The 15,810-nt window shown below is 46.6% G+C and overlaps 1 protein-coding gene across 7 annotated transcripts in view; it reads left to right on the top strand.

Annotated features, from left to right (window-relative positions):
• Positions 1 to 15,810, top strand: part of Dora (zinc finger SWIM domain-containing dorado) — a 254,430-nt gene that overhangs the window by 58,503 nt on the left and 180,117 nt on the right. For all 7 annotated transcript variants that reach the window (XM_075879288.1, XM_075879287.1, XM_075879290.1 and 4 more), the window contains exons 8-10: positions 438 to 638; positions 11,754 to 11,986; positions 15,459 to 15,663. In XM_075879288.1, coding sequence (XP_075735403.1) covers positions 438 to 638; positions 11,754 to 11,986; positions 15,459 to 15,663 — 639 coding nt within the window. The remainder of the gene's footprint in view (positions 1 to 437; positions 639 to 11,753; positions 11,987 to 15,458; positions 15,664 to 15,810) is intronic.

The raw sequence follows: 15,810 nt of genomic DNA, 5'->3' as shown, positions 1-15,810 counted from the left end.
TTAGACCAGCCACACCGTGGATGCGCTCGGATGGGCAAGTTTTTCTCGGTGCACTGCTTTGGAAAGAAAGAAAAAGCAATCTAGAGACATTGGTGCATAGAAATAATTCCATGTGTTCTCGAAGCTTGGCAGCACATGCCAAACAAGAGAAATGATCGAAAAAGGTGCTCATTTTAAACATACAAGCACTACTGCACATGTATGGCAAAACCCCCTTTGGTGCCTGTTAGATGATTCTGTATATGTACGGCCAAAACCTGCATAGGGTAAATGTGAAATATTTAGTGAGGGTAAATGTGAAAAATTAGATGTAGTCAGGAAGTCTTAATTATGTTATCATTCTTCTGGGCAGAATACCTCTGTAAAATGTGTACATTCCTGTATTTTTCAATTTTTTTTGTGTGTGTCACACTTCATTTGCGCACTTCACTGTACAGATCCTGTGCTGGTGGTTTAACACCAAGGTCTCCCTGCATACCGGATCAAATGGCCACGGAGGTCGCGCAGTCGGCCACGGCAATGCCCACTCGTCGCAGCATGCCTGCAGCAGCCTTTGTGATGAGATTGTTGTTCTGTGGAGGCTGGCTGCTCTCAACCCAGCCCTGTCACCTCAAGATAGGCGCTCCTTCTTTGTTCAGGTTAGAAATTACTTTGGAAAGCAGTGGCCCTGCTCTGCGCGTTATCAAAAAAAATAGTGAATTTCACGATTGTGCATTAAGCACAGTGCACTGGCACTGCGCAGGAAGTGTGAAATAAGTTTTAGTCATGCCTTACCACCTTAGAATGAAAAGCAATGAGCAGGGGCCCGCAGCACCACCGTACCAGGTGGTACTGTGAACTCGCACTAACTCATTTTTCTTAGTATGTTGCCAAGCTAGCCAAGCTACTGGAATTTGAAAAGTGCTTCACACAATCACATGATTTGTTCGCGGACTTCTTTGCATAAGTGTAATACCTGCTTACTGTAGCTGTAAATATGAAGGGCCAGTTGGCTGTCACCATGTGGTACAGCATAGACCGCTTATAATGCAAGTCGCCGTAGTCGCGAATATCCGAACTACAAGCGGTATTGCACTATGACCAAAACAACATTTTTGAAACGCTGCATGTGTGCAAAACATGGCCAAGAGACAGCTGTGCCATTCCGACTATCGGGGCATGTGACAGGGACGCAAGTTTGCATCCTCTTAAGGGGAGACGCGGGTCGAAAAGTCGCGTTTTTTTTCCAAATTTCACCTTTTCTGTTTTTTGTTGCTTTATCATCTTTATACATTATATTTTGACATCTGAAAATATCACAGCGAAATAAGCATCAGAAGTCAGTGAAAAACGCGTCTGAGTGAGCGGCAGTGACGCGCGGCATCACGAAATTTACACAAAACGGGCTGCTGTTCGCGTGCTCGCGGGGCCGCGAAGAGAGCTGTCCGCCATATTGCGGCCGCTGGCTCGTGTAGAGTTGTCCTTACTCTCCACGATCCCGGTTCTTGAAGTCTCGTACGTTCACGAAAAATCTAAAAAAAAAAAGCAACAAAAACAGTCTTTTCCCGCCGTTTCAAACCGCGCGCCACTAACGCAGGGCCGCCATTGGCTGACAGCACCCGTGTTTTCTTGCCGTAGTTCGCTTCACTGTTTTCCGGAGTTATTTTTCGCTGTTTTCGTGCGATGGCAAGCCCGAAAAAGGCCGTTGCCGACCATCGGAAATACAGAAGTAAGAACAAGTTCAGAGGGAAGCGGCGGAGGACGTACAAGAAAGCCACCGCCAACGAAAATGTCCGCGACGGGCCAGCGGCCGGTAGGCCTAACATCGACCACGGCAACGTCGACCATGGCAACTGCGACGACGAGATCAACGCTGCAGTGAATTTTGTGAGTGCATCGCAGAAAAAGATCGCATTATTCGAAAACGACGTCAGGCCGAATGCCGATCGTGCCGAAAGCGTAGTGCTGTGCGAGTTGGGTGCATTGACGGCCGTCGTCGCAGGCGCGGCATGCCCCGTTTGTCACGAGAGTAAACTCGCAGTTCGGGCACCGAATAAAAAGCGGAAAGGCCTTTCGGCGTTTCTGGAGCTACACTGCGAGAATGCGGAGTGCTCGGAGAGCATCCTTTCGTCCGCGTACTCGTCGAAGCGGGTCGCGTCAGATGGCGGCCGCGGTGCAAGCAGAAGCTACGACAGCGGGAGTTCGCGTGACGCCTTTGCCGTGAACCTGAAAGTGGTGCTTGCAGCGCGTGCCGTCGGTATCGGGCATGAGCAACTTTCACGATTTTGTGCAGTAGTTGGATTGCCAAACCCTATGCACCATAAGACCTTCCATGCTATCGGCAAAAAGATTCACAGTGCGGCAGTGAAGGCTGTCTGTGAAAACATGCAAAGGGCACGCAGCGTCACCAAAGAGGTGGCTGGTAACAGTGACGTGCCAGTCATGTTTGACGGCACATGGCAAAAAAGAGGCCACAAAAGCCACAATGGTGTGGGAACTGTAGTGTCCTTGGACACTGGTTTGTGCCTGGACTATGAAGTGCTTTCCAACTTCTGCCTGGCGTGCAGTTTGCATAACGACATGGGAGGCGATGAAGAAACATGGCAGGCGTTTCATCATCCCGTTTGTGAGAAGAATTGCGACTGTTCTTCGCATGCCATGGAGGCCGAAGCTGCAGTGCGCATTTGGCAGAGGACTGTGGACTATGAGACACCCCTGCGGTTCACCATCTTCCTAAGCGATGGAGACAGCAAGGCCTACAACGGGGTCTGTGATGCCAACGTGTACCCTGACACTCCAATTGAAAAAGAGGAGTGCACCAACCACGTGGCGAAACGTCTGGGCACCGGCCTGCGGAAGCTGCCAACGCCACTTCCACGAGGGGAGAAGCTGAAGGAGACCACCATCCAGAAGCTTCAAACTTACTTTCAGGTGGCCATTGTGAACAATCGGGGAAATGTCCACAAGATGTACACTGCCATATGGGCCTCATGTTTGCACTCGTGCTCAACAGACGGTGCTGGAAGTCACAAGTTCTGTCCTGCAGGCCCAGACTCGTGGTGCAAGCACCGACGTGCTGAGGCGCAGGGCCAGCCTGCACCGTGCCACACCCCCCTCCTGACCAAGGCCCAGGGTTTGGCAGTCCTCCCAATCTACAAGCGTCTCACAGATGCGAAGCTGCTTGCCCGGTGCCTCCACGGCAAGACACAGAACGCGGCCGAGTCCCTGAACAGCAAAATATGGCTGCTGTGTCCAAAGACCCGGTTTGCTTCCCGGACTGCTGTGGAAACAGCCACAGCCATTGCAGTCCTGTGGTTCAACCGGGGCCACGCGAGCTTTGAAAAGGTGCTGGAAGAGCTTGGGGTGCTTCCTTCGGAGGCCCTGGTTACCCTCAGCGACCGCCGAGACAGCATGCGCATGCACAAGATGAATGTGCGTCAGACCGCTGAGGCGAGGGCACACCGTCGCAGTGCAGCCAAGAGGGCCCGGGTGGAAGAGTCCTGCCGCACCAGCCGGGAAGGGAAAACCTACGGTGCTGGAGAGTTTTAGACAACTGATATTCCCTCTGGACATGTGTGTATGTGTTCAGCACAAGTTTCGTGCTACTGCGTTTTTCATTTTTGTAAATACAGACTTTCAAACTTTCAAACGCGTTTTTCTCATTTCGCAATTTTGGCCAATTTGCATTTTTTGCGGGAAGTGTTTCGGGCACTTAGAATGGTCATACGACGACGAAATTTGGCACACACATTGAGGAGAGTGCGTAGGGTGCCGATATCTACTTGAATCAGCACAACCTATCAGCTGTAAATATCTATTAATAAATTTAATGGTGGTCGAGTGGAAAAAAAAGGGTAGTTTGCTACACAGATGTTTTTTTCATAGTTTCAAAGTTGGAGCACAATTTCTAGCTAGATATCGGCACTCTATGGCTAATAGGGAGCAAAAGGAGCCATTGAACAACTCTCTGCATGAACATTTAGTATGCGCGAAAGTTCCCGGAAAACTTATCAAGTTTCACCATTACTTGAAACACAACTCCCAAACTATTGCACTTATGTAAAAACTGATCACAGATTTGGAATCAGGAGGAAAAACTGCATCAGTGGTCCAATTTCTGAAGCTCTAAGTTGAATAACAAAAAAAAAGTGCTTTCGAGGAGCGTCTCCCCTTAAAGGCCAGCTGTAAAGAAATTTGACTTGGGCAGAATCGGATCAAAATGCACAATAAATGCCTGGTAAGCCATGATAATGACAGTGAAAAAGTGTGCAATCGTGTATCGCATTTATGATCGGTGCTGTAATTGTCAGCTAGCAGATGACAGGGTTATCTAGCGGTGTGCCCATGCAAATTGAACAAATGCATACCTGCCAACTCTTCTGATTTTCCCGTAAAATGTACAAATTTTGACTACAGTTACGATTTTAGGAATCTTACTTGAAATTTTACGAAACATATTTCATTTTTCAGTAAAAAAATAAAATCAGTAAAATAGCGTGGCCTCCGCGATTGGCTACGGCGCATTGCCTTAGTCAGTCGTGTAGGCCACAAAAATGGCGTTTTCGCCGCCAGGAGATTACAATATTTATTGGTGTTATCATCATTACATATACCTGCCAAGTCTCCCGCATTGTCCGGAAGGCTTCCGGATTTCAACAGTTTCTTCTGTTTGTACGGTTGCCATCAAAATCTTCCGGAAATCGAAATTTGTGTGCGACGAAATTTGTGTGCGAGATCTGGCCGCATTGATGAAAAAGCAGGTCAGTCCGTTTTTGCGAGCCCACCACATTTTATTATGAATGAACTTTAACCCTTTGCAGTCCCAAAGCTTTACCCACTTTCCGGTCATTTCGGTCCGAAACTATTTCACTAGTTTGAGGCGCTACGAAAGAAAACGACAACTGTGGGAAATTAACTTGGCGGCTGTTTATTTTGTCAGTTCCTTTTTGTCCCCAAGTTATTTAGCGATACTTGGGCAGTGTGTGGAAGCGTTCAAAGCACTCACCTGGGTGCAGTCCGGGATTATTTCTGCAGGTTTTGCAGAAGAACGCTGTTTCCCTCCTGCCCCCTTTTGTTTTCCGGTCACTGCAAACAGCGCAATCCTTGCTGCTTCGGCCAGGGAGCTTGTAGATGAAATGGGGCTTTCCATCCAGCCTTTGTTCGCAATCCAATCTTGCAGATGGGCCCCGCTTCTCAGCGCGAGCCCTTACGTCACCAACCAGCTGCTCTATCAGGTTCCTCCGGTACTGGAGGTGTCGCTGCTCTTTCTCTCCCTGCTTCAGGAGCTGCAGTCTTATCAAAATGAAGCTGTTCACTATCGAAACTTCCAGAAGCCAAAAAAAAAAAAAGCTTCCTCAACCATTTCCTTGACTTCCGGGAAAATGCATAACTTGCACAGTAATGATTGGCCCTGTCCACTGCACCCATCTTTTTCAGTGTAGTCGCATATCACCACAGGCTTCTTCACTGTCAGTGTTTTTCCTCCAGCTATCTTCCTTGGCACTTCTTTCGTAGACGCATTGTGGGCTGAGCTTAGCATTGTCACTTGACGCTTATCCCGCCAGGCAAGTGCCATGTACGAGTTTCCTCTGCGATAAGCCGTCACTTCACCTTTTTTCATCTTTTTTTGAGCTGCTGCGGCATTTGTTTTCGATTTGTCATCAAAGTCCCAGTTAGCAAAATACTGTGCGAAAGTAACTCTTCCGTAAGCATTGGGGACGTATAAAATCTGTCCGTATACAGATGATAGCCACTGCCCGGTGTAGCTTGCTCCACTTTCTCCAGCAGGTGGAGCACAATCCTGCATGTGAAGGGAAGCTCGGGACGGCAGAGGCTATCAGTTGTTGTGCTGCCGTAGTATGGTTTAAAGGCCGAAATGTAGCCTGTTTGGCAGTCAGCCAGCGCATAAACGCGCATGCCCCATTTTGTTGGCTTCTGGGGATTGTAGCACTTGAATGAGACTCGGCCTTTGAAGCCGACAGTACTTTCATCTACGCAAATTTTGGGGCCGGCGTTGAAATGCTCTCTGCATTTAGCATCTATGTAGGTCACAACATCCCTGATCTTGCTTCCACGAGTTGGTGGACCTGAAGAGGTATGTGGGCTTGGTGCAACATGCAGCATCCAAAATATTTGAAGAAACCTTTTTCGTTTGAAAACGTGTGGGAAAAAAGGCATCTTGAGGAGGTCGTTGCTAAAGTATTCCTTCAGCTCCGGTTTGGGGTTCAAGGCCATGTTCACTATAACCCCCTAGGAACGCTTTGAATTCTTCCACGTGCACATCTTCCCAGTCATTACAAATCGAGTACTGCTGAAGAACACCGGCACTCGAGACTTTATCACGGGTGTAGCGGTTTGTTTCGCGCACTATTTGCTCAATCAGCTGGTCGGTGAAGAACAACTGAAAGTAGTCCAACTCGCACTTTACATTGGAAGAGCTTACTTGAGATCCCGGGTTCGGGACAGTAAAGGGAAGAGGGTCAAAATCTGGTAAATTATCCAAGTAGGCTGTCCAGTCGGTTCCACGTGGTCCTGTGTTGTTCCGGTTGTTTCCACCTGTCTCTACCGTCCTCGTTTTCTTCCTCGCTGGCTTCTGTAGAATCACTTTCTTCGGTATCCGATGGAGCCACATAGTTGTCTTCGTCACTAAAATCGTCTTCGCTTTCGCTAAAAGCTTCAGAATTACCGCCGTAGAAGGCACTCGGGTAAAAGGCGGCCATTTCGCTGCAAGCGGCGCCGAATCTGAGCTGCGTGCCACTCGAACAATCGAAGAGTTCAACCGTGTAAACTGCGCCATCTGGTTAAAAAAAACAAAGCTGAAATCAAGGCAGTTCTTGCCCTTTATAAGAGGTGACGCAACATGCACAGTAAAAAAAAAAAAATGCGCGCGCAATTCAATCAGGAGAAAGCGTGTCGGGCAGTGCCCGACAGCGGACCGCAAAGGATTAAAGACTTTCATCTAAACGTACAGTAGAGTCTCAGTGATGCGAAACCGCGGCACATACGAATTCGTGAAATTCCTCAGCCGAATTCATGTGTCAGTTGGGCCAAAATTCGAATGTTCCGAACACTTTTCCTAATTGTGATGTGTGGTATGAAGTTTATACAGTTAAACCTGCTTATAACGAACCACCATATAATGAATTCCTGGATATAACATAGTCCCTTCGCGTTGAAACCGCACTGATACTCGCCGAGATAGCAAGCGTGCCAGCGATCGCGACCAAGTTCATTATTGCTACTCTAGCAACCTCCCTCCCTCCCCACGTTGCTTCATGCTCGTTTAAGACAGGTGGTTTACTTTCTGTTTGAGCATTCGATGCCAGTTCTAAGACGCGGGAGATGTTATGCACTTTCCAGGCAATAGGGATAGGCCGACTCATTTGATCTCTGCTTCAGCATTGCTCGCGCACTTTTAACCACTTGTGAAAGTTACAATGCGCAGGGGCATGTTGTCAATTTGGACTTGTTGTGGAATATGGAGGCGACAGCAAGAACCCGCCGAGAGTGTCCATATACTTGCTATCGCAATAATAATGCAGTTTTTTACTATAAATTAAGTGTTTGTGGTTAGCTCTGCCTTCAGTCCCCCTTTTGTTTAATTTGCGCATTTATTTTCAGAATTTTGTTACGGAACCTGCATATAACGAAAACCTCTTTATAACGAATTTTTGCTGGAATTTATCAATTTCGTTATAGCCATATTTAACTAGTACTAAAACCGTCGAACAAAGGCCAATCGAAAGCAGCGTGCTCGAAGCTTTGGAAGTACGTGTGCGACCAGCGCATGCAATGTCTTCTACAGTGCGTGTGGTTGTCGTTGCAATAACCGCTGTGGACGAAACCGCAGTCATTCGACCTGATCATGCATGGCGAGGACGTTACTGACAGAGCTCCGAAAGTGTGCGCGGGGTCAATGCTCGACCAGTCAAAGCAACACTGCTTTCCGCACTCTGTGGACAAAACTATGGCAGTTGCGATCATAGATAGCATAAAACTAGTTAGTTTTGAAGGCACGTGGATTGAAGACAAAACTACCATTTGCCGCAACCATCGCGCACAAAATCGTAGTCTCAGCGATGCAATACCGATCTATGAGCTTCGAGGGCATGTGGCTGACACAGCGATAGATTAAAGGCGGTAAAGACGTAAAAAAAGGCTAGAAGTGTTTAGGCGTTTCTGTCCAAAGAATCTAGTAGCGAGCAAAGCCAAAGCTTTGACCCGCGCTTTCAAGGCAGCCAGCTGAGACGTCCCGTCCGTTCACAAGTGAAGACATGTACGAGTTGTTTTGACGGAAATTGATTTTTTTGATAGTTGTGTTGATGTTGCGAAATCTCGGGAGAATTCGCGCTCTCCCTTCAAGACTCTCACCTTAGTGGGAAACCCTACCCTTGTGTGTTTGGCTACTCCAAGCCATTATGAGACCTCAACGCCAATGTTAGCGCTTGTGTTTGGGACCCCCCCACCCCTTGTTTTTCGCGATGTTTTTTTTTTCTTTTGGTTATCCAAAGTATAAGTGAGTGCCAAAGTATAAGTGAGGATATTCAAAGTATAAGTGAGCGCCATCATTTATTGTGAACCAACGAGTTTGCCAAGACAGCAGGACAAGATGGTAGGCGCAAAACAGGCAGCCGTTACTTAGATACTCGCTTTAATGAGCTTTTATGATCATGTATCTTTCACGGTGCATGTTTACATTGTTTTTTTTGTTGCCATTTAAAGAGTAAACTCTGGGGTGTGGCCACGAAGTGAATATTTCAGAGTTCAGAGCAGGTGATCTGCCTGCAACGATCGGTCCCCTTCTTGTTTTTCGCGATGTTTTTTTTTCTTTTGGTTATCCAAAGTATAAGTGATGATACCCAAAGTGTAAGTGAGCACCAGCATTTATTGTGAACCAACGAGTTTGCCAAGACAGCAGGACAAGATAGTAGGCGCAAAACAAGCAGCCGTTACTTAGATACTCTTTAATGAGCTTTTATGATCATGCATCTTTCACGGTGTATGTTTTACATTGTTTGTTTTTTGGTTGCCATTTAAAGAGTAAACTCTGGGGTGTAGCCATGAAGTGAATATTTCAGAGTTCAGAGCAGGTGATCTGCCTGCAATGGTCAGTCTGTCGGGCTGCTGTCTGCATCACTTCCGATCAGCTGTAACGGTGTTGTTTTTTTCTAGTCTTTGTATCAAAATTTGTGGGCTTGTGCGAATGTTCAAATGTTTTGAATGTTCAAATGAATATTACTTAATTGGAATTTAATTCGAATTCAAATTGTTGATAATTTTGAAGTTTTTGATATGAATGAATAAGTGTACATTAGGCCGCATGTAACCTTTTGTAAAGGTGGTTTCACTGCAGTGGAGGGTTACTAAGCCATGAAAGCACCTATTTGAGCGTATATTCTTATGCATGTAGCTATCTTCAAAGCTGGTTTCGCTGCAGTGAAAGAGTGCCAAGCAGTGAAAACACCTATGTATGAGTAGTCCGCATTGCCGCGAAGGCCCACTTTAGAGTTAAATTAACATATTACTTTCATATTGATGCATAATTTTTTTAATTTTAAAAGCTTGTTATACTGGCTGATAGGCTCTAAGTATAGTAAATTTTAAAACATGACATATTTTACAGGTTATCACTTGCATTCCGTCGAAAGTCAAATCCTGCTATTATTCAAAGTTGTTGCCAGTTTTTTTTAATAAAACATAATGGCATTTGCACAGGCCTTGTTTCAATTTTCAAAATATGTTGTGCAGGTTAGTAGGCTCATGACGCCCTGCCGCGGTGGTCTAGTGGCTAAGGTACTCGGCTGCTGACCCGCAGGTCGCGGGTTCAAATCTTGGCTGCGGCGGCTGCATTTTCGATGGAGGCGAAAATGTCGTAGGCCTGTGTACTCAGATTTGGGTGCACGTTAAAGAACCCCAGGTGGTCAAAATTTCCGGAGCCCTCCACTACGGCGTCTCTCATAATCATATAGTGGTTTTGGGATGTTAAACCCCACATATCAATCATTATCTCTCGTAACTTCACTTCTGCTTTTTTACTCGCCGTCCTGTAACTGTTGAAGCTTCAAAACACTGCCGCTTTCAGCGAGGTTTTCGACAACCGACGGGCTCGTACGTGAGTTATGTCTACACCGGTGACTCGGCGACCGCCGTTGAACGCTGCGAGTTTGCTATCCTCTCTGTCCTGAGTGATAGCGGGGCTCTTTCTGAAGTTCACAGCGAACGAACGATTGCCACACCCGCTTCACGAATTAGTGCGGCGAGGCACTTCTTTACTGCGACAAGCAGTCGACAGCACCATGACGAAATGGCACATGTCCGTGCACATCACGATGAAAAAGCAGACGCCGGGAACGCCACTTGGTCAATCGGGTGCCTAGGTTTTGTCCTGTGCCCCAAGCAGCCAATAGAATCGCGCGGTTCTTTTCGATGACGCGTTTTTGCTGAAAAACCAATGAGCAAGGCGAACCTCTGGGGGTGGGAAATTGAAGATGAAGAACGACCCTTCCAAACGAGACCAAGATGACCCCGATAGCTTGTGTGTAATGGCAACGGTTCGGAGTGGAAAAGGTGTGACTTTAGCGTCTATTTGTGCTCATTCATCTCACAGGGGTGTTATAAATTGATTTTGTGCCAGAAATAATGACGCGAGAAGCTTGAAACTTCTCAGATAAGTGCAAAAATTGTTGCAGATTGCGAAAATGTCAACATTAAATTCGGTTTTTTCGAGATTTTCGGCCTTGTAAGACCCGTGTCCCCCCTTAACATCTTTGGACCTGCGGTGCTGACATAATGAAGGTGGCGAGGGAGGGGGGGATGCACCGTAATGGAAAGATGCCGGCTAACGTTTCGGTCGTCCTTGTTTATGCGGACTTTGCCATGATACCACAATGTGCAGAAACTGTACATCAAATCACAATTGGAATTTCCGCACGCTTTCGATGTTCTGTGCATGTATGCGATGTCAAAAATGGTGGCAACCGCGAACCATCGAATGAGTACTGTACATGCATGAACACGTTTTAATTGAATATGTAACTCGCCCCTTCTAAATGCGACAACTGCAAAATGTGCCATTGACTTGGCACCAAACTGCAGCTTTGATAGTCTGGGGTCACTACTGACGAGTCAGCTAGCGTTCGTTAGGCCTAGCATGTGCATTGCAATGTGGCATGATGTCATGAGACGCTTTCCCAAGAAACACTGAGATGGGGCATAGAAAAAATTGCACTCACGAGCTAAATTGAGGGCAGCACGCATGAAACAAAGTTTCGATACGCAGTCGAGAGAACAGCCACTGCAACTCTCCTGAAAAACGTCTTCCGAGCTTGTAAGTCCACATGCTGATTGTCAAAAGTGAAAGCTCGATCACATCTCCAGGCATTGTCACTGAGGTGGAAATCGAATTCGCATGCGCAATGTCTGTCCACTGCGATGACGCAAGTATTTTCTGATACAAAGCCGTAGAGATGAACAGCGGTAGACGCGAGACTCGTTCGTGGCAAGGCGCAACAAAGGGTTGGTGCACAAGCATCAACTCTTTCTCTCTATCATTAATTTTGGAGGGTGTGTTTGTTGAGGCATATAATGCGGCTATATTTAAGTTTTTTCCTGTAGACTGCAGCCCTGTTCAAAAGGGGGCCTGTTCAATATTTCGGAATTATTTCTCTCCACTGCGTAACGATTTTGTGGTATCTGATAGCATTGGACTTTCGTGCGACCAGGACGTTGTTGACTTCATAACTTTTGTTTGCGCTGTGTGTTTTTGTGGTATGCAGATGGGCGAGTGGCATGTGAAGACATTGGAACGGGTCTGCAAAGTTCGTGCAAGCGGCAACAATGTGGTTGGCACAGGCGGAAATGGCACAGGCGGAAATGGTAGCCTGAGTGGGGCTCGTCGGTCCGACCTGGATGTGTTCCCTGGCTTCAGGCCCTCACTGGAGGCCTGTTTGTTAGACTGGACGGACTACCCTATTGAAGGAATCACCTATGCCGATGGCGGTGCTTGCAGGTTCGGTTACTGCTGTTCAAGCTATTTATACAGTTCAACCTGCTTATAACGAACCTTCATATAATAAATTCCCTTGATATAACAAAGTTTTTCGATTCCCTGCTGTTGCTCCATAGAAGCACATGTATATGCGACCTCTATGTAACAAATTAACAGCGGGAGAAAACCTTGAGATAACGAATTTTCTCCACGGACAATATAGGCATTTTGCTCCGCATTTTGTTACGAGCATGCATCTTCCGCGGCTGCTCCGCCGCCGCCGAAGCGCGTAGCGGCACGGCGCACCAGGCGAGAGCAAGCGATCGTTATTGCGCGCGGGTGAGCGCGAGGCGGGCGGGCGGGCCTGTACCCAATGAGCTGGCGTTGTTGCCGCATGCGCAAGCGTGCCCCCTCCCCACTCCAAACCAAAATAAAAAAAAGTAAGAAAGAAAGCTACTTTGTGCGTAAGAAAGAAAGCTACTTTGTTAGTTAGCGTCACATATGTGGGGCCGCCCTGCATATAAGGACGCCTTATCGAATAGTTTTCCGCGGTATCCGTGTCTGTGTTTGTGTCGTTCACTCTTCGTTTTCGACGCCGTGCACCCGTACAGTTTCACTGCGTGTGCATGGTGTGGTCCCTGAAGATGTTCAGCTTTGCTGTTTACAGTGAAAGCTGTTACGAAATCACAACTCGGGTCCTGTGCAGCTGTCCGCCGCCGCCGGTGTCCGTAACCACATCGCGCGAAATAATAATAATAAAAAAAAAACTAGCAGCAAAGACACAGTGGGGCTCGAACCCGGGTTCGCTGGGTCCCAGCCCTGTATTCTACCACTGAGCCACACCAGGGTTTGGGATGTGTTGGCAAACTTGCCTTAGATGTCGGGAAAGCAATCACATCAATATGACTTGTAAAGCATTTTAAAATGGCGAAAGAACAACCAGTCGTCGTACAATGCAAATAGTGTAACGAGTGGGCCGTCCAATGCTCCAAGCCGTAACAAAAGCTTGTTCTTGTAACTTTGGCGCATACCCGCTTCAACCATAATTCCTCATCGTCGTCAGCCACTGCATGAACAATTGGCACGAAATTCCTTGCAAGTATTTAGCGAATACCATGCTTCTCAGAAGAATGACAAAAAAATAGCATAGCGAATGCTGGCCTACTGCCCAAAAGTTTATTATTAATGCCCTAGGGGGTATCAAGCAAGTGTGCTTGCTGTAGATACCCAATGAGTGTTCTGAAAAGGCTTTGAAAGGCACTCTTTTAGCTTTCGCTGTGACTGTGCTGCGCCTTTCACACAGGCCTGGCGTGTTTTTTTTATTACCATAGCATTTATGCGGGAAGTCCCGGCTGGTTTATTGCTGTCGCAGCCGCAGCCCTCATTCACTGTATATGAAAACTCGAGAAAAAAAGAAAAGCCGCCCGCGCTCGGCACTCCGCTCCTCACAATGCGCCGAGGCGCGCTTATCTCCCACCCTCCCACCGGAAGGTTGATGCCTGTGTGCGCTTATCCTTTGGTGGGGAAAATAGCGCCTTTGACTTTGACTGGAATGATTGCGTGCGTTTAGTTGCCTGGTGCACAAAGATTACTTCCCTCGCTGGACAGGCGCCGTTTGCGTAAAGAGTGTGCTTTTCAAAAACAGCGAAGTAACAACTAGGGCACTTGTTAGTTTGCACTCATATCTATACCTGTGATTACGTTTCGTGCCTCGTTTTTGTTTAAACAGTGTGTCAAGTGGTAAACGTTATTAGTTTGCTCTCGTCCTGTGAATTGTTTTTGTGCGCCATTTGTGCGTGAGCAGCGCGTTGCATGTTTCGATCTGCTTGCCGTTCTTAGCGTTACATTCAAAGTTGTTGCTATTGCAGTCATCAATCGCTTCACCCTTGCGGCTAAACTGTGACTTTTCTTAATTTCGGACAGCCGTGTCGTTGTCACCGAGGAGATGTCAGATGAGGCGTTGATGGAAACTCTCCGAGACCACGGTGACAATGGCTATTCGGAGGTCGACTCGTCACGCACTTCTGTCTAGCGCCGCGTCGCGAGGTGGCAACCGCGAACCATATCGCGAAACTCCTACAAAATGCTGGTGTGAGCAAATACGGCCTCTCCAGGGAGAAGCGCTCTTTTCGCACAGTCACTTCGCGTTGAAACCGTGCTGATACTCGCCAAGATAGCAAGTGTGCCAGCGATCGCGCTCACCCTTAAAATACAAGTTCACTAATGCTACTCGATCGATTCCCCCCCGCCCTCGCCGTGTTGGTTCATGCTCGTTCAACACGGGTGGTTTACTGTCTGTTTGAACACATTCGATGGCAGTTCTAACATGCGGGAGATGTCATCTTATGCACTTTCCAGGTGATATGAATGGGCCGACTGATTTGATCTCTGCTTCAGCAGCGCTCGCGCGCTTTTACCCGCTCGTGAAAGTTACAATGCGCAGGGGCATCTTATCAATTTGGACTTGTTACGAAACATGGCGGCGACTGAAGAAACCCGCCGAGTGTATCCATGTAATTGCTATCGCAATAATAACGCAGTTTTTTTACTGTAAAATAAGTGTTTTGGGTTAGCTCTTTCTCAGTACCCCTTTCGTTTAATTTGGGTGTTTAATTTCCCAATTTTTGTACCGAACCTGCACATAACGAAATCCTTTTTATAACGAATTTTTCTGAGACTTCATCAATTTCGTTATATTCAGGTTTAACTGTATACACTTCAGCCTTGTTGCAGGGGAAAATGATGCAGGCGATATCTGTTTTGCTGACTTTCAATGAACTGCGAAATGTTTAGAAACATTAGGAAGTCTAAAAAACAAAAACCAATGCACGCTTTTCGCAATTCGCTCAAATGATCAAATCATCACACCCACATCTAAAATAACTCACAAAGCCTGTAAATACACTTATCAGGCATCTAATTGCTCATATAGTAAATCCTCATAAATATGTATGGTATGAAGAACATATTGAAACTATGCCTTGGAGTGCAGTTCTGTGCTATGGTGGCAGAAGAGACGACTCGTGCGGCTTTCGCCAGTGCTTTTGCGTGCATTTATACAGTGATATTCTGCCGTACACAAAGCAGTGCTACTTGATTTTTCAAAAATACTTTCACAACAGTTTTTCAGTAACGTTTAGCGGTTAACTTTTTGCATGACAATTTTTAATGTGCGTTACTTGAAGTCACTTCAATAGGTTGTAGTTTAGTGGAATGGGGAATCAATTTCATAAAAACAGTTTGCTTTGATAAAAATGCAAAGTTGCATGCAAGGTCTTTTGTTATGATTAAGTAGGTAAAAAAATTGAATAAACTGCTATTGAGCAAATGGAAAGGTACTGCATTTACTTTCTCATTCACAGCCTGTTCGCTGTGACAATAAATCGTACAGCAACCTGTAGGGCTAAAATAAGAAGTTTCGTTCTTTGAAGCGCAGTTATTCATATGTTGTTCATTGAGGTAAAAATCATTTTATTCTGTCCTCCTTTCATAGATGGTACTCACCATATATGCACACGCGCCTACTGGAGCACAACCCACGGGCTGACCCACTTCCTGACTTCCTTTGTGGCAGTGAGCACCTGACTAGCTTGTGTCGTAGGGGCCGTGCTGTTGATGTTGGCTCTTCAGCAGCTGGCACTTCGCACCACTGCGACCGCCGGCCCATACATGTTCTCTGTGCTACTGGACACCATCAGGCATGGCTTCCTCTTTCATTTTTCTGATTACCGCATTTTCTGATGTAAAAGTGGCACCTATGTATTAGATGCATCTCCTAATTTTGACGATTGTCGTGGCATTAAAATAAGATATGGCAAATTTTTTTTACTTATGAAAGAAAAAAA

Source organism: Rhipicephalus microplus, chromosome X (genome assembly GCF_043290135.1).
Source record: "Rhipicephalus microplus isolate Deutch F79 chromosome X, USDA_Rmic, whole genome shotgun sequence".
Classification (NCBI taxonomy): Eukaryota; Metazoa; Arthropoda; class Arachnida; order Ixodida; family Ixodidae; genus Rhipicephalus; species Rhipicephalus microplus.
Note: the sequence above shows the minus strand (reverse complement) of the source record. Positions and strands in the feature narration are given on the sequence as shown.